At 37.7% G+C, this 23,763-nt stretch overlaps 1 protein-coding gene across 1 annotated transcript in view; it reads right to left on the reverse strand.

The window, feature by feature from the left end:
- The window catches only part of GPC6 (glypican 6), a gene marked incomplete at its 3' end in the record, with an annotated part of 768,346 nt that overhangs the window by 201,146 nt on the left and 543,437 nt on the right, over positions 1-23,763 (reverse strand). The window contains exon 4 of the mRNA XM_080347732.1: positions 9,798-9,963. Coding sequence (XP_080203858.1) covers positions 9,798-9,963 — 166 coding nt within the window. The remainder of the gene's footprint in view (positions 1-9,797; positions 9,964-23,763) is intronic.

Genomic DNA, 23,763 nt, shown 5'->3' on the forward strand with positions numbered 1-23,763 from the left:
GACTATAGAAATGGTAAGATTTTCTGTTTGTAAGGCAGAGAGAAAGGAGGAAATATCTATGTTTTTCCCAATAAACCCTGCATCTGAAAAAAATATTTCCTTACATGAAGAAATGGAGGGTAGACATATTGCAAGAAAGGAATCCATAGGACTCTTACAAGAAATAAATAGTTATTTCATGAATCTTTTGTTTTACTAAAAATCTGATCTCTTTGATGGTTTTAAGTTTTTGCTCCACTAAATCTGGCACTGATATGGGGTACTGTGCAGGGATCTTTATCATAGCCTCTTTGCCAACTCATGAGAAATTTATAGCTCAGTCAGCCACGCTTCAGCCTTTGTTATCAGCTTATCCTTAAAAAGTCTTTTGGAAACGAGAACGTTGACTGAGTGTGACCTGTGCCCTCACCTATCTATGTGGCTTCATTAGAAAAAAAAAGAAAATTTTGTTTACATTAAGGATCATACATATTTAATATAATATCCATATAAAATTATGTATTCGATTAGGTTTTGACATATTGCTGATAAAGCTTGGAGCTTCTGGCAATATAAGATCATTTAGATATGGTTCAAAAAAGACCTGCAAAAGCATTTAAAAAGTAAAGAATATTTAGTGATTTAGACTGAGATTGTCTACACATTTAAATTATTTTACTGAGTTTTTCTTCAAGAAAAGTCAAATTGAAACTTGCTCCTTGCTCTGAAATTCAAGCACTAAAAAAGCATAAGGAAATGAAACTAAGAAACCCCGAAGTGTTTTATTAATATAATCTGGCAGATTATTATTAGCAACCCAAAATATTTCTTTTTTCTTTTTTTTTTCTTTCCCTTTGTATTGTTCATGTACAGTATTAAGATGTATTGGTAAGGAGAAATTAAGACTGACTGCCAACATCACTTTCTTTCTGTATTTTGAAAAGAAATATGTCCAGTTTCCTTTTAAGCTCATGGGACATGACTATAAAAAGATAATGTACTACCTAAGACATTATCTTAAACAGATAAGCCTTCATCAGGCAATGGCTCAAAATTATAACACAAAGCTAATCAATGTCAATTTTACTTTGACATCATTGTGGTAAGGGATTTGCACCTATCACCTTTTATTGATATTGTATAATAACCTCAGCAGAGTATTTTCAGATATAACCAAGTGTTTCAGTAGTAGTAAGGTAGGGAGGTTTCTTGCTGTATAAGAAATTTGCCCTGCGTTACATGCAGCTCTCCATTACATTTACCTGAATAATGGAGAACATAATTTGACCTTTGTTTCTGATATGAAGTTTAGAAAATCTGAAATAGTTGGTAAATCAATCCACCAGAAAGAACAGATCATTTAAAAACCCACACTGTTTCAAGTTCTATTTTCAGTGTATGAAAACTTATTCTTATTTATGCAGGTACACAGAGATGTAACCCTACATAAGCATAATTAATTGAGACATCAATTCCTACACTGAAAAGTCTTTTGAGGTGTTAATATACACAGTAGCCTAGGACAGAAAGAGCAGCGCTGTTTATTGCACTCCTGGAAGCAAGGATTCCCTTGAGAGAGCATAGCTATTGACTTGGAAAAGTACAAAATAATAATGCTTGATTCATGCAGGATTTGAGTAATAAATAATTAACATATTCTCCTTTTTCTAGGGGATGTCTGATGTAACAACCGACTGTTCATTCATAGGATTTTGAAGGGCAGTGGCAAAACAGCTTCCCCAGCACTTCCCCTGAATGTAAACACTGAGAAATTTGCTATTGTATGCAACTTCCAAACTGTGCTCCTGTGTACTAGACAGACATTTCACTTTGATGTAAAATGATGTGAAGGAGTTGGAGATGAGGAATGAAAATTGAACTAAAAAGTCATCATTTGGGTCCAATAGTTTCATTATAAAATCTTTTAAACTTTTTTGACAATGCTGATCAGCCTTGTTATTTTCAAAAGGTGCTGTGGCATCTAAATGCTACAGTCAATTTAGGGCTCTGTTGTGCCTGGTGAAAATGCTGAGTCTGGGGCTCTCACGCCACTTCAAGTTCTGGGAAGCTTTTTCCTGCAAATGCAGAAATCATACAGTTCAAGAGTATGGTATACAGCTAGCAAAGGCAGAATTCTAGAATTGTTGTATTTGTAATATCTTATATTTGTAACTGTCACGTGACATGATGATGGATAATGTGTTTTACATGCATGAGTATCTTTGTATCCTTAACAAAAATGGCACAGTTAAGCACCGTACTTCATTTCCACAAGTCATATCAAATCTCAGGAGTCCAATAAGTTTGCTGCTGTCATTGAGCTAAGCATCTGCATCTTCAGAAATCTTCAGCCCCTCTTCAGAAGCTGCAGTTTTCAAGAGTCACCCTGAGTGAAGCCATTAGTATCCTTCTAGGATACATCCTCCTAGTAACCAGCTACCCGTGGTGTCAGGGAACAGCATGATCAAGCCAGATGAGTCCCAGCCCTCTGGAACCAGTAACTGGAGCAGCAGCTCCCCACAGTCCCACAGAAGGGGACCTCCTTCTTCAGTGACACATCTTAGAACAGATATACAGGGCAATGGATGCTGTGAGCTGCTTGCAAGAAACTGTATTGCCACAGGGAGAGGCACAGAGATTTTGCAGGGTAAGTAGGGTTTACGCAGCAGGCAAGTGCTGGTGTTATTCTCATGCTGCTGGCAGCCCCACAATTTCAGAGTGCTTCTCTCAGGCTGAATTCATTACCATCTGAAGAATTACATGTCCAGGTTGTGTATCCTTTATACTTCTGAGGGAAGAGAAACTGTAAGGAAAGAGCAAATAGAATTCTTCTCTTCTACACATTATTTACCTCACTGAATGGTTATGTTCCCTTTGTTTCAGGTGCGCTCCTATATACTCTGACTAAGCCATCAGGTCTTAGTATTGTATTTAAACTGTAGGTAATGATTCTACTATTTCTGTAAAAGGAGGTGTAGATGTGGGATCACAGAGGCTACAGCTTATTAGAGAATTTTACAATACTGTAACCTTTTAATTGTGTCATCGAGTTCACTTTCCTTTTGTGCAAATACATATTTTTATCCTGAACTGATGTAATTGTTTTATGATGTTAGGTTTGATGTTTTCATAGTACTGCAAATTCCTTTACCTAGGCTACCTATGCATTGTGGAGACTGGTGGGCCTGAATCACACGGAAGGGTTTTTTCATAAAAATCCAAATAAACATTTACATCCAAAAATCTGGTTGCTCTTAACTTTTGAGCAACTGAATTTGCAGTTGTATCCCACGATGGAGCATGCTACTTATTTTCCCTTGCTTTTAGAAAACATAAGCTAAAGCAGGAAAAATAATTCTAAACTACAGATTCAATTTTTTCATATATAATCAGGATCAGGCTCCACAACCTTTAGAACCACCCAACAAACCCTGCCACTTCAACTAATGGGATAGACATTGGTGTACAATAATAGCTACTACAGTCTGTACAGACAAGAGACTAAGAGAAAATTTTATTTCTCTGGAGGCACTGAAGTTTCTCTAAGAAATGAGTATAAAAGATGAAAGGCATTAGGTTAGGCTAATTTCACCTATTCTTATTCTGATGAGTGGCAAAGATGGTTTCACTAGAGGTGTCATGATGCTTTTCATTCAGGAAGAAAGCAAGAAAGGATGATTTTAACCAGAACAATTACATGTTTGCTAAGTTGACACTAACTGAAAATAAGACTTTATTACAGGTTTTGATTTCTTGGCAGCCTTAAGTATGGGTGCACATCATGAAATGTTAGTGTTTCAAGTACCCATTCTATACTCGTCAAACCAGAATTTACGAATTTCTACCAGAAACTCTGAATTTGGAGTAATGGCACCCCAGGACTGCAGGAGCCTTCTGCAGTGCCTCCCCATGGAGGGAATAATGTAACTTATTTTTTCCCCCAGAGAGGCTAACATATAATAAATATCACAGCATGCTTTCATACAATGATGAAGGAGGAGGGTGGCAGAGGGAAGAAATTCAGGTGCCAAATAACCAAGTCTGCAAAAATCCCTTTTTTTGGCTCTTACTTACCATGATCAAGCAGAAGTAAGGCTTTTGCCTACTGAGAGTTACAGCAGATTGCCTGCCTTCAGTCTTTAGTGTGTAAGGGTAAACGGAAGTGTCAGATGTTTCAGAGAAAAAATGGGCAAAAAACATAATGTGTTTTGAATGTTATATTGATAAATTTCAGAGGTTCCCTATTTTCATGAACTTAATATGTAGCTGCCTACACAGCTATGGCTGTATTTATTTCCAGTAGCTGCACACATAGGAAAAAGAAAATTGTAAAAAATTGCTACTACAATAATAGACAGATTTTTCTATGAACCAAAGGGAGTCTTGAAAAGCACAGTTATTCTTGTAATAACTCATTAAAAAATGACAAATCTAGGTGGTCTCTTGAAGCATTGAAAGGAAAATGTTTATCCTTGTGCTTGCACACAGAACAGAGAAAACACAGAGTTCCGAAAGCTTTTGTAAGCAGTAAATAAAACTGCATATTTTAATCACTTTAAGGCTTTCACTAGGAGTGAGTAGTTAAGGGTTTGAGGGGCAGTTTTGCTCAATGTGATCAAGTTGCTGTGAGACTGCATGGTATGCTCTACCTCAAGAGGTCTCCTAAGGTGTCTGAGCCATACTGATAGGAAGAAAAAAAGAGGGATTCTTCAAGCACAATAACTAGAAATTTTATTAGTAGTGTAGAGCTGCTGTAATGACAGTAAGTGAAATAACTTCAAGACTGGAAGGAGAAGCTTTTGCTGAAACCTTGCAGATGTATTTTCTCCTGTGGCTGAAGTCTAGCAGGATAGTGGCACTAAGGGGTGGTTCTGGCTCTCCAGCCTGGATGCTGGCTTTGCTGGCCTTGGATACTGCAGTGTGAGCATCTCCCTTATGAGGAAAGGCTGAGGGAGCTGGGTCTCTTTAGCCTGGAGAAGAGGAGACTGAAGGGTGGCCTCATTAATGTTTATAAATATGTAAAGGGTGAGTGTCATGAGGATGGAACCAGGCTCTTCTCAGTGACAACTAATGATAAGTCAAGAGGCAGTGGGTGCAAACTGGAACACAAGAGGTTCCACTTAAATATGAGAAGAAACTTCTTCATGGTGAGGGTGACAGACACTGCAACAGACTGCCCAGGGAGGTTGTGGAGTCTGCTTCTCTGGAGACATTCAAAACCTGCCTGGACACATTCCTCTGTAGCCTTATCTATGTGTTCCTGCTCTGGCAGGGAGATAGGACTAGATGATCTTTCGAGGTCCCTTCCAGCCCCTAACATTCTGTGATTCTGTGAACACACCACATGCTGATCTGCCTCACTCCACTGCAGAGCTTGTCAAATATTGAATACCCTGCTAGCAAAGCCACTTGCTCTCCAATCTGAGCAGAAGAATGGCTGCGGACGTGAATTAGTGCGGGAGCCCCTCGGCTTCTTTTCACAGACAGGGATGCGATCTCGAGCCATCATAATCACAGTCATTTGCACGTCTCTGTTACTCCACAACTTATGAAGTGTTTTCCACTGTCTCCCACCTATTAAAACATGGGAGCAAGGTCAAGGTGTGCCTGATTTACCAGTGAATAATTCCTAGAAAAACAAAACCACCTTGTAATTTCTGCTGCTATAAGTAGCCTCACAGTGCCAAACCTCCATGGATTGCAGCAAAAGAATCAGTCCACGGACTACACTACTACACAGGCACTACACTAGTGTACCCTTTGTCACTAAATACAGCAGCAAAACGTATAGGATTTACTATAGATGTCCACAAAAATAGTCCTGGTGTACTCATTGCTATGGAATTTCAGTCCTGGAATTTCAGTCTTCTGTTGTTCTGAATTACTTAAGTAAGGACTATCGTATATGGCTCACAATTCTGCTTGACATTCAGATTTAGTATCATTTGTGTTTTTGTCTCAAAACAGAGGAAAGTTAAAGCCACTGCTAATCCTGCAAAAAGAAATGTGTCATGACCCCTTTGCCATCCTGAGCCTGTGGATAAGGCAGTGGTCAGAATGAGATGCACTTGCTTTCACGGAAATCTCTTTTTTGCGGGTGTTGATTCTGAAGCTGAATGAGGGCACCAAGGGAAAGTGTGATGCCCACTAAGGGGAGCTAATTCCTCAACTGACATTCTTGCTTGAGAAAAAGAGCAGTTAAAGGGAAATAAATGATCACTTGTAGAGAAAGCTTATGTTAGAGAAAGTCAAAGGATCTCAAGACAGGGACTGAAATATAGGCTAACTAGAGAAAGAAGAGTAACAGTATTGCTAAATAGAATGTAATTCCCTAAGATAGATGGGATTTGAATCTTTGTAAGTGGGAATAGCTTTCTCCATCCCTTCTGTGTTTCCATGACAGAATGTTCAGTGGGATCCCTGATCTTTATCACTGTTAATTGGTATAGTTCCATGGAGAGAAGCATAATTTTGACTATATCTGTTGGGCCATGAGGCGAAGAAAATCCCCTTTTCCCCATTCGACAGAATCAGTCAGCTCCTCCCCTGAAGCAATCCCCTTCCTCAGCAATACAGTTCCTCTACTCTTTCTTTTTATCTTGCCTTTGCTAACTTTGCTTGAGACTGGTGCAAAGGAAATTATGAGGGGTAACTAACAGGCAAAACATGAGAAGCAAGCTTTGTCAAATACATGTTTTCAAAGTCAGTGTGGCTGGCTTACTTTTAAATACCTCTTAAATATTTTACATAGGTACCTGGAAAAAGCATGTATTCATTATAGTTTCATAATTATAATATCATTATTGAAGACTGTCTTCCTTTCTCAGGCAAATTTGGAGTTTCAGAGGAATTTTGGTAGAATGAGATGTGCTACATTTGACTTTTATTGTGCAATAATAAAGGCAATAACAAAGGCAACAAAATACAAAAAGCCTATAATGAAATGTTACACAAAAAGGGCACAGACCTTAAGGTGACACAAACAGGAAAAATATCATAAACCATGTCTCATGCTGCTGCAGCTGTTTCACCTCTTACCAGTTTTCACAGTCTATAAAATCTTGGAAAGCAGCAGATGTTTAGAGGGAGCTGTCTCACTCTCACCAGCTTTGAAAGTAGATGCAAGATTTATTAGTGCTATATAAATGTGATTTCAGTCCTGACATTTATATTTATAAACTAGGCGGAACATGTAACACATCCTGTTGTTAGAGAGCCTCTTTACTTTCCTTTGCTCTTCCTCCTTGTAGATCTTAGGTGTTGCTGCACAATTGCAGTAATTACAGAGCAATACCAGGACATGCAGTCCGAACTACAGTATTTGCTTGCTTACTTACTGACAAACACATTGGAGAGTTTTCTCCTAGTATCAACTTTTGCCAAAACAACCTTGCATTACACAGATTATGAGCTAAGCAAAACTATCCTGTTGTGTATGAATATGCACTAATATTTGGGATTCCTGCCTACGCAGAGACTGTTAGTGCACAAAATTATATATATTTTTTTTTCTAGTGCATGGTTCCTAGTATCAGAACAGGGATAAAAACCGTTCATGCATAATTTCCAATTTTTCATAGCTCACTGGTGCTGCAAAGTGCTGCCGTTCGTTTTAATTCAGTGAGTAGAAGTTTTGTTGTGTTTAGTACTAAGGGAATTGCATATGTTATTAGAAAGCCTCTGACAGCTGCCAGAGACGAGACGAGTTGCTGTATTTCAGTCTTTCATAAAGGAAGGACTAAGGACCCTCATCTTCAGCAAAGCTGTCAGGGGACTCAAAAATGGGATGAAATAGAATACCTTTTCCAAACACAGGAGCATCTCTGTCTCTCTTTCTCTATTCCATTCCCCATCAAGTTGTAAAGGGGAAGTTGTTTAAGTAGAAGAAAGAGGAAATACATCTTGTTGTATTTGTACTTTATACTGCCTTGTCTCCACTGACCTGAAGGGACAATTACATAGCAGCCTGCCTTCCTTTAAGAAAACACACAGTGTATTACACAGTATTTAATAAATTAGCACTATTTTAAAATAGTGTATAAGCTTTCATACATTTTTTTTTGTTGTTTTCTGAGACCAGGAACAATCAAAATCTGAAAGACATTGATGAAGGAATGGGCTTTGCATCAAAGACTCTCAAAGTCTGAATCTGTAAGCATTTCCACACTTTCCAACACATACCTCACCCTGCCCAGCACTCTTACTGAATTTAAAGCACAAAAAAGGAGATCTTCTCTTAAGACCTGAACTCTTACCTTCTAGCTCTTGATTTGAACAGGTGCTTGCCTTAATAAAACCTCTGTTGTTTATTTTCGGTTTGGGGTTTTTGTATGTGTGTGTTGTGTGGTATTGTTTTGGTTTGTTTTTCCTAATAGCCTACATTATTTTCTTTGATCAGAACAAGTGACAGTTAATCCCTTGCATACTCTTTAATGACAATGGGAAAGTAGCTTATGCAATGTCTTTAACAGGTTGGCATTGTTTTTTGACCAGCTCCTACTCAGATTTCTGAGGATGAACTGACTCTTCTTTTCACACCAGTAATATCACTGGCATTCCTCCATATAGTGCTGCTTCCAATGTCAGCTCCTTTAATCGGTACAAGAGACTGAGAAGGCACGTTCATTTGCATCGTTTGCTTATTATTGTTGTTTGCATTTTTGGCTTGTGCTATTTTTATAGCACACTCAATGCTGTCTTTCACTTTTCATACTCTGATTCATTTTTCATCCTGTTTTCTTCTTCCTATCCATCTTGTACCACCTCCGTGCTGAGTAAAGTGAAAATCCATGAATGAGTCAGAGTCAAACTTTCAAAGTCACATTGGTTGGTGGGGTTTGAAATTAAGCAAAATGAGATTGATCATTTTTTGTCTTTCCAAAAGTAGAAAATAATATCTCCTTTCTTTGGTTGCAAAAAGACAGCTTTACCCCATGTTTTCCAGCTGCTTTTATTTTCCTCATCTCCAATCTGAGTTTTGATGCTAATTAGTGACTGGTGTAACTAGCTGTTTCTGTTCTTTACCTGTGTATCATCAAAAGCAACTTGAAGCTCTTATTTCTTGTTAAATGTTACTCTTCTGGAAGGTTTTGTTTTTTGTTTTTTGTTTTTTGTTTTTTGTTTTTTTTCTTTTTCTTTTTGGCTGTTTAAAGGATATTTCTTTTTTTTTTTTTTTTTTTCCTAAGTTAACTTGAGTGAAGTATTATGTGAATAAAACCGTAATAGCTGTTTTCCTTGAATACGTATTCCATGCTCCATTTTAAAATTTTGATTTCATGTTTGGTACTTTCTATTCAACACATGAAAAGGGAGACATTAATGCATTTTAATCAAAATGAAGGAATTAATAATTTCTCATGTATGCAACCTTTTAAGATTTTTGCCTATATAATACCAGAATGAAGAACAGCAGCTGTTGTGATTTAGGTTGACTGGATATCATACAATGTTATTATCATCTTCTCAGCTTGTAAGAGCCTAGTTCTTGGTTGTAATACATCCTATTTCTGCCATGTTAAGCTTGTTATCAAATTCTCAACCAAAGCTTTCTCAACATTTCACATATCATGTAATAATTTAGCTCAGAAGCTGTAACACCACACCATTCCTTTTGAAACCTGAAATGCGAAATGCGATTGGCTTGGGGCAGGGAAAGAGTAATTTCTTATGACAAGCCAGGAAGGTCAATTAGTAAATGAAGTGTATCTGCAGTTGCTTCATTGGGAATATTGACAAACAGTGTCTTCTAACCTCACAAAACCCTGCAGATATTTGCTATTACCAGCATTTCCTTCCACTAATATTTAAACTCTTCTTACCTATGAACAGATTCCACTCAGTATCCAAATCAGCCTGATTTGCTAGGCAGCCCTTCATTACATTGAGGCAATAGTTGTTGCAAGGTTTCACAGTGGGAAGTCCTCTGCAGTAAGGGCAGTACAACATCTTCATTAACGCCCGGATGCACCCTGGGGTGGGACTCACCTGCAGAGTTTAAGGGGGGGAAAGAAAAAGAAAAAGGAGGAAATCAATCTCCCGTTCTGTGAAGTTTGGGATCACTGAGATTATGCTTCTTGAGCAGTAAGTGCAGAAGGGGCAATTTGTGAAAAGAGCTCAACCCTTAACAACATCCTCCTATGAGACTAATCGATTCCTGCCAATTATGTTCATTTAGCACAGCCAGCAGTGATTTTCAGGAATGTAAAAATCAACACTCCCCTACTGATGGCAGCACTTGCCTCCCCAGCCCTCCCACACAAAGTCTACTGGAAAGTGAAGGAAAAACATCCAGGAAATCAGTTGGACAGTAACTGACAGATCCTCACACAGAGAATCCTGAGGAGACCCCATGCTCTTCCTACTTAAGCTGGAACTGTCGGTCATGCCATCACTGGATCAGATTCTACTTTATTAAAGCACAGTAAATCCAGGATAATCTTGATGATTTCTAGAAAACTATTCAGAACTACACCATGACAAAAGGATATCATTCTGTTTTCAGGCAAAAATACCCTTTCGTTTTCTCAGACAATTTTGTAAATAGATCAGATAAAGGTTTTTTTTTTTTGTATGCTTTCAATGTCTCTAGTGACAAAAAGCATTATAGACAATAGCAATGTGTTCCTTCCATGTTCAATGGAGAGGAATAGGTCTCTTTTGGGTTGGTTCTTTATCCCACCTCTTGAATGGTAGGATAAATTATATTCTGGAGGACATCCACTGAATCCTCCGTATCTAAATGCAAATAGCACAAACCAGTCATTTTCGACAACCATGTAAAGTTCCTCGGGTAAATATTATTCCCCTCACACTTTTGGTTCTGTATTTAATTGTTTCATCTCAGACTTTTAAAATCATATGTACCACTACAATGTACATTTTCAGGTCAGCATTTCTACCTTGGAAAAGTGCACGTTAGGTACTACTTGCAATAGCATCTTGTCATGGTGCAGTGGAGCATAAGTTTCTTGTGCTGGAGTGACAATCTAGAGCAATGACAAAGGGCCACAGGTTCCTCAGTGATTTCAAAATTCCTGGACAGGAGAGTGCAAAGCAATGGCACTCCTTTCACTCATTCTGTTGATTTATGAATAAATGCAATACTTCTAATATGATTTGGAAGGGATTAAACTGTTTTTCTATATTAATGGTAATTTGTGCTGAAAGCATGACTCTGACTTTGCACTGTAACAGTACATCCTAAACTGACTGGTGTAGTTTCTGTTATCGAGATTGTACTAAAATGACACTTCCTTTTCTCTGGAACTTCTTTTTCCCTTTTTGACATTAAATCACTGATTTATAGAGAACTATGCAGAACATACCCGTTATGCTAGACATTTTTACATGAAAATGGCTCTGTTAAGAGTTATATCAGATGCTTCTGAGTTTGCTCAGAAGTGATTTTTGCCTGGGTTTCCTAGGGAAATGCACTTTACTAGCACAACACTCTGATGGTGTCTGTGAAGGTATATTTATCCATCCTTTTCCAATAGCTTTTGAACTGTCAGCCAGATTCAATCAAATTTGACTGAAGACTTCTGCTTTCAGTAAATTAAGATCCTACAAGTTTCTTGAAAATAGACAACTGGGAGAAGAAAAGGAGAGAGGCTCTATTACTGATTTTATTGAGGAAAAGGCTGAAGCATGAGGTCAGTTCCTCACAGATATAAAAGAATCCACGTGGAGGAATGATGTTATGAATGACCCACAAGTTAAAAAGGCACCAGGGGAACTTTTGCCTTATTAAACAGCAGAAAATCCAAATTCAAGAAAAGCTGGACTTCATTATTTCCACTGCTCAGATCTACTTTTTAGATTCACTTATCCAACTATTTTATCTTTATACCTCCAAATCTTGAAGAGGACCATTTTTACAAAAGGGTTAGCATCAAAAGCAAGACATAAGCAGAATACATATAGTTATGGTCAACAGTAGAATATTCAAAATTACTTTGAAATTGCTGCTTTAAGACAGAGATATTTCTGTCTTTTGTAACTGACAGTTTTAACAGTTAAGTTTCTTCCATGCTTAAAATTATGCCTCTTCCCAGGCCCAGAAGTCTTGTCAATACAAAGTTGTCAGCACCTGGTTGACTCCTAAGTTCAACTGAAATCCACATGTTCTCTCATCTGCACCTTCCCAAGGCCACATTGTTATTTGTGCTGACCACATATACCTATAGGATCTTGACCTTACACAAAAACTTCTTGGCAATTTCATTATAGAAAAACATAGCTAGAGGAGAGAAGACAGTACCTGTCTTTATATTATATTTATATAAATCACAAATGTAGACTGACAGTTAACTAGTTATCATGTCTTTCTCTGCCAGAGGTCCAGATGATATCCCTGAACTGCTAGAACAGGACCCTAAAGGCCAGTTAGAATATCTATTTACACTGGCCCAGTGAATCTTGAATTCTTGTTGCATTACAGAAAATCTTTAACCAGAGTAGTCCCAGATACAGTCCACTGCAAAGCAGTCAGGATAAATTCTTACCACTCAAAAAGCATAAGCAGGACACAGGTGTCTCATATCTTCTCCGAATGTTTCAATATCCCCCCGTACAAAATGGTGACATCATCAACATCATTTTACAAGAAAGGATGGTGCCCTGCTTTTGTTTAGAGAGAAGTAACACAGTTTTCGAGATAAGAGGCAAAGCTGTGACTCCAAGCAAGAAAACGGAGAAATTTTCTAGGGAAGCCTCTGACACATCTATATCAGGTTCTGACAAAGACTGACACAAGCAGCTAGTTGCTGGTCAAGATAGATGTTGCAGACCTCTATTTCAGAAGATGCTGTGCTGATGAAATAAAATACAAGCACAGATCAATCACTGTCTCTCAGGCCAAGTGGCAGGGACTGGTTTACATTCACATTGCTTACTGCTAGCACCTGCTGCTCCGAGACGGCCACATCCCATATATAGTGTTTGGCACTACATTTCCTCTGGGTCCCACCTGGTGCCTGGGTGACTAAAATACATAATTAATTTTGTGTGGTTGTTTTTCAGCTCAAAGTGTTTGGAATAATAAATGTCAGTACTGCAATGGGAGTGAATGTCAGCTAAATATAATATTGCATGTTTTGAAGTGAGACAGGACATTACAGTTGATAGTGCTCGGATTAACATTGGAAAGAAGGGAGGGGACAGGTACCTTCACACAGCTTGATGCAGCTTTCTGGAGGCAGCCTCTGTCCTCCAAACAGTGCAGAGGCACGGTGTGGAGAGAGCCAGATGGAGAGGTCCAAAACACACCCAGGAGGAGGGCTAGCAGGTAGGCAGTGAGCTGAATACACGATGAGCCCTATTCTCAAGCTTGCTCCATATTCCCCCATTACTCAGCTGTACTGGTGTACCTTTAGGTGACCAACTCTTCCTACTTGTGGGACAGGGAAACAATGAAGTAGCCAAGTTTCTGTTCTCAGGTTCGGCTGTTTTTTTCTGTACCTTTATTTTCAAAGAATACAGTCAGGTCGTTTTCCTCCCTCAACAACAGCTGAACTACCTTTCATGCAAAAAATAATAAATGTTGGTCTTACATTCTGAAATCTCGGTGAAAAAAAAACAAAACCCAACCCAAAACAAACATAAAAAATATTCAGCTTTGAGTGGGAGTATTCCAGAATGCTATGAATACATGGAATGTGGAGATTACCACAGAAAGTTGATTTTCAACCACCTATAATTGGCTTGCTACTTCTTGCTGCTGGCATATTTTATGAAATGTATTTTCAAAGCCCATTTTTCACTCCCATTGTCAAAAAAAAAAGTATTCAGAGTCTCTCACACCTAATAATAGTTTTCTACAGACCAGTCAAAAGGCAGATATTAATTTCATTCAGAAGTACTCAAAACCTGCATTTGCTGAGGAGAGCTGTTCCTCAGCTCAGGAGAGTCAATGTTTTTTCTGTAACTAATATTGGATATGGCTTTATTTTTTTTTTTTTTTTCCTGCATGTCTTTTAAAATACATTGTAATTCTCTTTATGCTAAAAACAGCAGAGAAATTTGCATAGACTTCAAAGTTTAGAAATAACTGGTCCTTATGTAAATCGTATATTAGAAATCAAGCAGATCACACTGAATGACATAACTGGGGAAACTGCTGTAGAGGAGTAATTAATTATATCATGCTGTCTCCCTGACCGACTAGGACATCTTCATTTTGGCATAAGCATACATGGAATGCAGCACATCAGAAGAGTGCCTTTCTGAGCTTTGATTGAGTCTAGTAGCTGCAGGATATGTTACATTATGGCATTTTGTAACATGTTCTGACAGCTTCAGCATTATCTAGATATATGTTTTTGCATACATACAAAAAAAATCCAAAAGGCAAGAATCTTACAGGCTTCATTACTGAACATTGCTTTCCCCCTTCAGAAATTCTAGGAGGAATATTGTTTCGTTTAGAAGGCAGATTTTGCAATAGTGGACTTGAAATATAAATAATTGAGGAGAGAACTTCTTTGTGTAAAAGCCATGAAATTGTAGTTTCTTATAACACTGCATTTGCAAAGACTGCTTTGTTATGTATTTGACCTGTTTTCATAATCAAAAGTCTTGGTTTTGTCAGGTACACAAATATAAGTCTTTTTTTCTGATACAAAAAATCAGATGAACTGATTAAGCAACTGGTCACTTTTAGAAGGATCAAATACACTGATGTGGAGTTTCTCTACTTGTATTTATAGGAGATTTCTTACTGAAGTAGCTCCTATATGTCATCTGAAAACAAAGTAGGGCTGTTCTTCCAAAGCATCATTGATTGTACCTAAACTCACAGCATAAACCCATACCTAGGTCCAGATCCTGTGATTTCTTCACATATAATAAAATCTGTCAAAGATGAGCAAAATGAATCAAAACTGAGTGCAATCTCAGAGACCACAAGAGGGTACATGACTCCTTCCTACATTTTGTGTGCACTCAAAGGAACTGATTTGGAATCACATGGAGTCACTCCTTAGCAAGATGACGTTGGGAAGAAAATACTGGGAAGAAGCAGTCAATTTCTAGCCAGCTGGCCCAGGAAGTAGATACTCTTTTAAAATGCTTTTACACTAGAACAACCCGTAATCTGGGAAGGAGAAGAGGTTTGCATTTAATTTCTCACAAGCTTTATGAATGCATTAACAACCAAGCTGCTCGAGAAAAAGTGGAAACTTCTACTTCCTTCCAATTTGGTGTTCAAGAAGAGGTATAAAATGCTTTACTTTATACAAAAGGATGAGGTATGTTCCTGCAGTCCCATGTAAATGGTCCATAATTGGAGAGAGTTCTGAAACGAATCCCTGTCTTTAGCACTTGTGTATTGGTTAAATCATCCAGCTTCCCACTTGGCAAGCTGATGTGTGTCCAGGAATGATACACCGTCTGAGAAACTGGGGCACCAACATCTTTAAGTCACTTTTTGGATGTCTATGTAGTCCGTATACAACTTAATGATGGAAAAATGAGCTAAGTTTCCCAAGCATAATTTATTTCATAGCCTAATTATCTCAAGAGTTTCAAAAAGGACTACGGCAATAATAACAGAATTATTATGCATGTGGCCAGGTCAGAGTTTGATCTGGAACACATCAGCATGCCTTGATCAACACCAGGAGAAATGCAAACTCCACTAAGAGTAGCAGTCCCCTTGCATTCTTCCACCAAAAAGTTAATATATCTGTGAGTAATTCCATAGTCCAATTCTAGTGCTTCCTGTTCTTTTTTCTTTCCTTTCATCTTTACTTAACTTCAGTACAAGACTAAAGTCCGGTACAATCACTCACTACTTTTCATTATGTATCTTTGACATGTCTTCTCAACAAGTTACAATTACTCCCTATTGATTTTTGTTGTTGTTTGGTTTTAATACTGGGAAAAGTGGGTAAAGCTTAGCTGGTAATGGTGTTTTTCTTCCTTCTTACCTTTCTTTTCTTCAAACAAGATTTGCTCACTGTTGGATGCCAGTGATTCATTTTTCTCCTTGTCCATATTTTTTCTGTTTTCATGAGCAGTGTGTTACTGCTGATTTCATTTAATAATCTAGATATCAAGCAAGTCCTTTTCAGCAGATTTCAGCAGAAAATATGTCTGTGTGTATAAGAACTTTATAGAAATATTCATAATATATTTGAATGCTTAATTGAAGTAATTCTCATTGTCCCAATCTTGCTCTTAGATGCCTTTATTGCACAATCTGGGATAACAATGGAAATACTGTATCAGCCATGCTCAACTGGGTTGTAGAAGGTCAATTTGAGAATAGTTGCTTATATCAACTGAAAGTCTAGTCTGATACTAACCTCCTAAAGTTAAAAATAGCTATCATTTTAACAATTGATAGCATCCCAGATGACTGAAAGTTAGAAGGCCTGGTTTCAGTACTTGTCCTAGTGCCTTTGACTTGGTGTTTGAGTTACACCAAAATGAAACACTATAGCCAGTTAAACAACTGCAAGATTCCCACAGTTCTGGGATATCATGTCTCAGGAATATGATTACATAAACCACGGTAAATTTAATTTTAATATTTTCATATCCAATAAAATATTATTCTATAAAATATATAAATTTTAGATCTATATACTAATTAAACTCTTAGAAAGGATTTCAGGGCAATACAATTGAGCCCTAGAAAATGTTTATATTGTAAAAAGAGTAATTACACATTTACCATGTGATTCAAACTGTACAGCATTAAGAACTTAGCCCACTGCAACTCAGAGGAATCACCTAAATTTTTTCTAAAATAAAAGGAGCATTTAGCCATTGTTCTTGTCCAAGTGAGATGTCATTTTCCATTATTTATGATTTTGAAATGGTGAGAACCCAGTGGCAACTGGGTTCTTTGCAACAGCTATTAAAATTTGAGGCATTTTTCACACTTATTTGGTCATCTCAACACATCTGTAGTTATATTCTGGTTTGTTTATAGTTCTGGAAGGAGGACAAATTTTGCTCCTCCATTTTACAGGTGAAAAATTAAAACATCATCAGCAATTTTTAAAGGTATTGAAATGAATAAAACCCGTAAAGTTATGCACCAGAATATTTCAACACTGCTCATAAGTATTGCTCTCATCTGTGATTTGCCTAAATTATCATAACATGTAATTCTGAAACTGGCTGCAGGAAAATAAGGACTGCAAGTCTCTAAGTGATTACATCAGGAAGCTGTACATCAACTAATAAATCAGTGTTGGAGAGATGAATTGTGGAATTTCACAATATCCTCAGAGAAGTCAAGGGCAAAAAAAGCACAAGGACAAAATGTTCAGATGTTTACTTGGGTGAGACTGAACCTCTATTTTCAGCAGAAAAGAATAGCTTCTCCTATTTTTAGGAAAGTAGGAAAATTACTTACCAGATTATCTGAATACAGAAAATCCAGACTTAGAAAACCACTTCAAAATCTGCAGTCACAAGGATATTTTGAGTATAGCTATATTTTAAATCTCTTGAATCACTTCTGAGTAACGTTTTAAAGCTATTTTTTTTTTTTTACAATGTAAGTTTTTACAAAACAAAATATTTGAATGTTCAGATGTAAATATTTAAATGTTCTTCTTGAACCCTGTTTTACCTGTCAGAGGCATAATGAATTTCAAAGAAACAGGGTGGAAAAATGCTTTTTGATTATAAATATGTTTAAAACAGGAATTTCTTACACTGAAAACAGTGCAAGCTGGGAAAATACTCCAGGATATGGGGTTTACATCCCATGAGATATTATTGACCTGAAAAATCTGCCCTGCAATTTTTCTGGAAAAAAATTTATCTTTCTCATCTGTTGTTAGAGTAAGTCCACATTAAATAGAATTTTAGTTATGGATTCCATCTGTCATTTTCCCAGCATTTCAAGGGTAAAGCTAAGGTGAACAATCTTTGAAATAATTTCTTCCTTCTACTCCCAGGAGATGAGAAGTTTTCTGTTACACAGAAGTAAGGAAGGAATCTCACATCTGTTAGGCTTTTTAAATCCCACCATTTCTTCTGGAACATAAACTTTAAGAAATTCTCTTAATAAAAAGTAGTTCCTCTGCTTTCTTCCCACAGAAAAAAACCCACTGCATCTCACTTAAAAGGGAGTGTGCTCATTTCTTACAGCCTTGTTTAGAAAAGTCTATGGCCTCCACAAGATAAGAGGGGCTTGGTTTAGAGGAAAGCATGTGCTAATTTTTCCAGGACTGAAAATAAAATAGGACATGAGTGCAGGCAACAGGGTCAGAAGACCCCTGAAAATCCTACTTCAAATAATCTGGGGAGCAAAAAGAAAATCCATAAAAGTCCAGCATTTTAGAAGAGGTCCTTAGTATGATTTCTGGACAAGACACATATAAAAATCTGACCTATACTCCCTTACAAAACAGATTCATTTCAACCTAAAACCAAGCATCTAAAATAGATGCTTATTATTCTCTCTTGTGGTGTTTTAATTACTTATCTGTGTGCAAATTTCTTCATATATATGTTTAAAGTTAAGCAAGATGAATCTGCTGGGTTTTTTTTCCAACTAGAAAAGCAGCAGGATGTTACCTAGCAATGATGTGCAGTTACCTTTGCAGAGCAGTCAGAAGAGCCAAGTTGGAAGAGGCATTAAGAAAGAATGGTGAGGAAACAAATGCCGGATTAGGCTCTGCATGATCAAGCAAAACTGTCTTTGTGCTCACTGGGAGTAAAATCTTCATTGCAGGGAAGTAGGTTGAGTATTGCCCAGATACAAATCAGAAATAAAATGGGAGGTCCTTGATAATCTGGAAATCAATCCCCCAGATAAGCAGGAGGGAAAACTCTGAGAAAGGGTTGAGATGATAGAAAAAGAGAAGAGCTGCCACAGCAGGAGATAATGATCAAATTAGAGAAGTCAGATACGGTGTGCAGCAGTGTCTGGATAAGAAAATGATGTGAAGAATGGTCAAAGTCAGTCCTGCCTACACACCCAAGAAGCTTGAAATGCAGAGTACATACCAGAATCTTGCTGACTGCCTATCTATGGTTCACAGTGCAAAACAGAAAAGTACTCGAAAAGAAAATCGGTTCTCTCAGAGAGAAAGAGAGAGAGAGCAGCAAAAGTGTTCCGGTCACTTGTAAGTACTCACAAGTACTCACAAGTAAGTCTTGTTTGCTGTTCACTGACCTGTGAATTGCTTTACTGACATTAAAAGGGCAGGAAGCTCAGAGTGGTGCAGAGGGCTGGGGATGGTTTAGTTGTGCAATGTCAGCAAGAACACACTAGCCCTGATGAGGAAGAAATAAATGCATACATTATATTGGCAGTCTTGGTCAATGATGAGTTATGCAATAATTTGAGGTGACAAGTGACAACAGATTGACCAAACATGTTCCAGCTCCTTCCTGCTCTAATAAACATGGATGGAGTCACAATGCAAAAGACACTTTATAGGAAGGTGATCACTATCTGAATTTGTTGACAATGGCAATCTCCTAGACACAACAAATAAGGATATGCAGATTCCTTACAGGTACCTCCCTGCGTGACTGATGAATTTTCTACCTATTAGCAGCAACTGGAAGGTAGAGACTGACTAGACTAGGACTAAAAGGAAGGTATTCTCCTAGAGAAAGAAATAAGATTGTAGGGATAGTGAAGCAGGCAACTCCAAGGTTGATAGCTTTGTCCACTTTTTAAGTTTAATCATATTCCTACATTGTATAGTTTTCAAGTGTGTTCTGAAGGTAAAATGCCCTGGGCTATTTGGAAAAAAAAACCCAACCAAACAACTACACAAACCACAAATAAACAAGAAAGAAAACAAAGACAAACAAAGAAAACACAACCAAAACCAACCAACCAACCAACCAAAAAAAAAAAAAAAAAGAGACCAACCCAAAACCCCCAAAAAGCAAAGGAAGCTCCATAGAAGCAAAATATGATTTTTCAGGTTGCCCATATCCTTTGTCTTTCTCCACGAAATTCAAAAGGCCAAATAACAAAGAATGCTGGGTTTGAAATGAAACTTTAAATCTGATTGTTAGCAATAAGCTGGTCACACCTTGTCAGAGACAAGATGGTTACAAAAATACAGTCATCAGTTCATCAAGGAATGCAAAGCCTGCTTTAAAGACTGGGTATTTGCTGAAGACTGTACAGCACAGTAGAAAGCAAGATGTTCGTTACCTGGAACACAACAGAATTTAATGCTTTGCTTATACTCCTGTTTCATTTCACAAAATGAATGAAGCACAAGAAGGAACACAATAAACAGGACAGTAAAACAAATTCTATGTGGATTGTACGCAAGTACAGATATTGAAAGGGAATATCTTAAACTATTTTCCTGATTTCTAAAGTGAAGAAGGGTATCAGTTCTTTAAGGTATCCCAGCAAGGATCTGGTCAGATCCATTGCTGGGTTCTAATAATCAACCACAGGCTCCTCATTATGATATGCAATGTCTTGGTAATATATTTAGAGTAGCACAGAAGTGAAGAGATGCTTTATAGATAGCTCACCATTTATTTATAGGATCCATAAATTCCCACTGCGTTATGTAGGCCTAAATCATGTGAGATCATCTTCTAGCACCATGTTAACATTTCCTCTTTTATGGTCTTTCAAATGCTCTTGTTAGATTTTCACAAAGTTATGTGTAAATATAAATACCACAGATAAAGTATTTAACAGATGCTCAAGTGCACCTTGGGATGATGACTATGGTCTGGAATGACCTGTTTATGGGATGTGTGCCCACTTTTCTGCTGAGTATTGCACTTGCAGCTTTTGGAACTGCATAGTAGAAAAGAAATTTGCATCTTCATCTCATCATTTAAGCATTATGTAACGTTATGTAATTTTATTTTATTTTAAGTCTCTTCCTGTTAAATCCTTCTCTATAGACACAAACTGTAAAAAACAGAGGGGTCCTCATAAGCATCAGCATGTCCTACTTCCAAGTGAAATAGAAGCACAGGAAGGCAATTAAATAGGGAATAGTCAGGGGAACTAATGTCTCTACAGTAAGACCAGGGATGCCTCTCAGTGTTTTGTCTCTGAGTTACGCATTTAACAAAAACATGGTCCAAAGTACTACCCCTGGATGAATATATAATAGCAAGTCATATACGCAATTGCCATGAGAATGTTTTATTGGATTATATTAAAATATACAACTATCTTCTTCCTTCACACTCATGTCCACATAAGCATACAAAACCTAAAATTGTGTACACATATAGGAAAATCAGATGCACTGTCTTGTTCCCTGATAGCTAACAGGAGGGTGAACTGCATCAGCAAAATGCCTTTATTATACTTAGTATCATAAACTCACAGTTTTTAGAAACATAATTTCTGGAAAATACTCTAATGGAAAGTAAGGACTTTGTAGCATGGGTATGAAATAAGCATATATCCAATGAAAGAAGATTTGTTGAATTTAAACTGGTTATTTGAACAAAGCTCACACTTTACACTAGCAGGAAGCAGACTAGGACCTACACAAGAAAAGTATATCTGATAACGAGATTCACTTTTTCTTTTTCTGTAGAGACAGACTAAAATGTGTAATTTACTATTAAATCTTCATTTAACCAGCCATGAATTTTATATCAGTGTACTAAACAGAATTAGAGTCTACAAGCATATGAAAACATTCCCTTTAATATTTTGTTCTTGAAAAATTCTCAGCAGCTAAGATGTTAACATTTTTTTTCCTTTACCCAAAACTGAGCAAGAAAATGCATTCTGTCTTGGACTGGCTATGGCCTAAAAGAAAGCAGATCTATAAATATGAAAATTTAAAGTAGATATGAAACTTTGGGAAAAATACAGCATAAGATTATTTTCTTTTGCTCAGACTTTTTGCCATAGTAACTTAAAAACCAACAATTTCAGTTTTCACTACTGACTACTGTAATTGTCTTGATTTACAGTTCCCACTTTCTTGAGTGCAGAAATCATTCATTTATGTATTATGATTTAGATATTTTAGTAGCCCTTGAAAGCACTGATGCTATATCATCCTCAGTGGGATGGAAGTGCTCTGCAGTACATGCTGAAGCCCCTCTTCCAGAAGCACACTTCCCAGCCTTTGGCTAAGATCAAGACAATCATCTCTTCTTCCCACTTTAATATCTGATTTATCCTCAGGTTGAAGATTTTATATTAAATGGATTTGGAGGGAAGGGGAAGGAGTAACAACTTCCTTCATCCACTCCATACATCAACCCAAAACTGCAGTACTTCCAGGTACTGTGGCTGCATTGTGACCTTGTGTCAGGATGTGACATAAAACCACCCTGTGTGCTTTGATCTTTGTTTTGGTCAAATCTAGACCCATGGTGCTTCTGCAAATCTTCTGGTGATGCAATCAATAGCCACAATGTCACCCACCCCTCTGCATCTATGTACTCCATAGGGCTGATGCAGCCACTGCAGCTATGTGCTTCATGGAAGACTCCTGAAATCTCATGCCAGATACACAGTGTGTATGAGGAAGGCTTGTAACAGTGAATCACAGGATCATGGAATCACAGAATGTCCTTAGTTGGAAGTGACCCACAAGGATCATCAAGTCCAACTCCTGTCCCTGCATATGACAATTCCACAGCTCATACCATGTGTCTGAGGGTGTTATCCAATTGCTTCTTGAACACTATTCAGCTTGGGGCTGTGACTGCCTCCCTGGGGAACCTGTTCCAGTGCTCCACCACCCTCTGAGTGAAGAACCTTTTCCTAATGTCCGGCCTAAACCTACCCTGGCACATCTTCCTGCCATTCCCTTGGGTTCTGTCATTGGTCACCAGAGAGAAGAGATCAGATCCAGCCCCTCCTTGTCCCCTTGTGAGGAAGCCATAGACTGCGATCAGGTCTCCCTCCAGTCTCCTTTTCTCCAGGCTGTGACCACCCTTGTCCCTTCTGGTGTCACTCTTCCCAACAGGCTTCCATAGACTTTTCCAAAATGATTTAGACCAGAATTGTGTTGTGGACTGAGCGGGTACTGAATACACCTGCAGTCAGACCAGGGCAAGGATTTTTGTACCAGGGCAAGGATTTTTGTATTTCTCCACCAACATGCTAAATTCTCCTTTAACAAAGCAAAAGATTTCTCTAGCTTGTTAAATAAGATGTCAGTCCTTTCTAGATGGTAAAATCCCCATTCATGTTGAACCTGAAACGACCACACAGATTGGACTGAATGATAATTTGACCCATGTCTCTAAGTGTCAAATGACTGAATTTACTGCCATCTAAGTCAGAAAATCCAGTAAAAGTAAAATACAGCACTATATAATGGTTACCTGGCAGTAAATTTCTATTTAAGCTATTTCATTGCCATTTGTCTTTATCTGATTAAGCCACCCGATTTATAAAACATGCTGGCATACAATTTATATACAGCAATATAATCCACCTAGTGGTCTGGCTTCCAGAACCACAAGGATAAACATGCTCAAACCATAAAGGCACTCTTAATGCCAGTTATCCATTTATAATGCCTGCTGAAAGATGTCTCATTATTATCATCTCTGGTATGGATGAACTGTCAGCGACACTACCACAACCTCTTTCCAAACCTTTTAAGAGTAAGGAAAGTCTCAATCATGTCGAAAACGCAAAGGTATCTCACAAATTGGTAGAGATTTCCTCATTATTGCAGTAACATCATTAACCTTCAGTGAAGAAGACAACACGGGTATTATCGCAGTGAAGTTACCACTACTGTAAACTTTTGACAAAGAGGTCAAATTTTCCAGTGGATATGAGAAACGTCACAAGCTTGATAGCATCCTGTGTACCTAAAGATGGACAGTGGAACAGAT

Source organism: Nesoenas mayeri (genome assembly GCF_963082525.1).
Source record: "Nesoenas mayeri genome assembly, chromosome: 1".
Lineage (NCBI taxonomy): Eukaryota > Metazoa > Chordata > Aves > Columbiformes > Columbidae > Nesoenas > Nesoenas mayeri.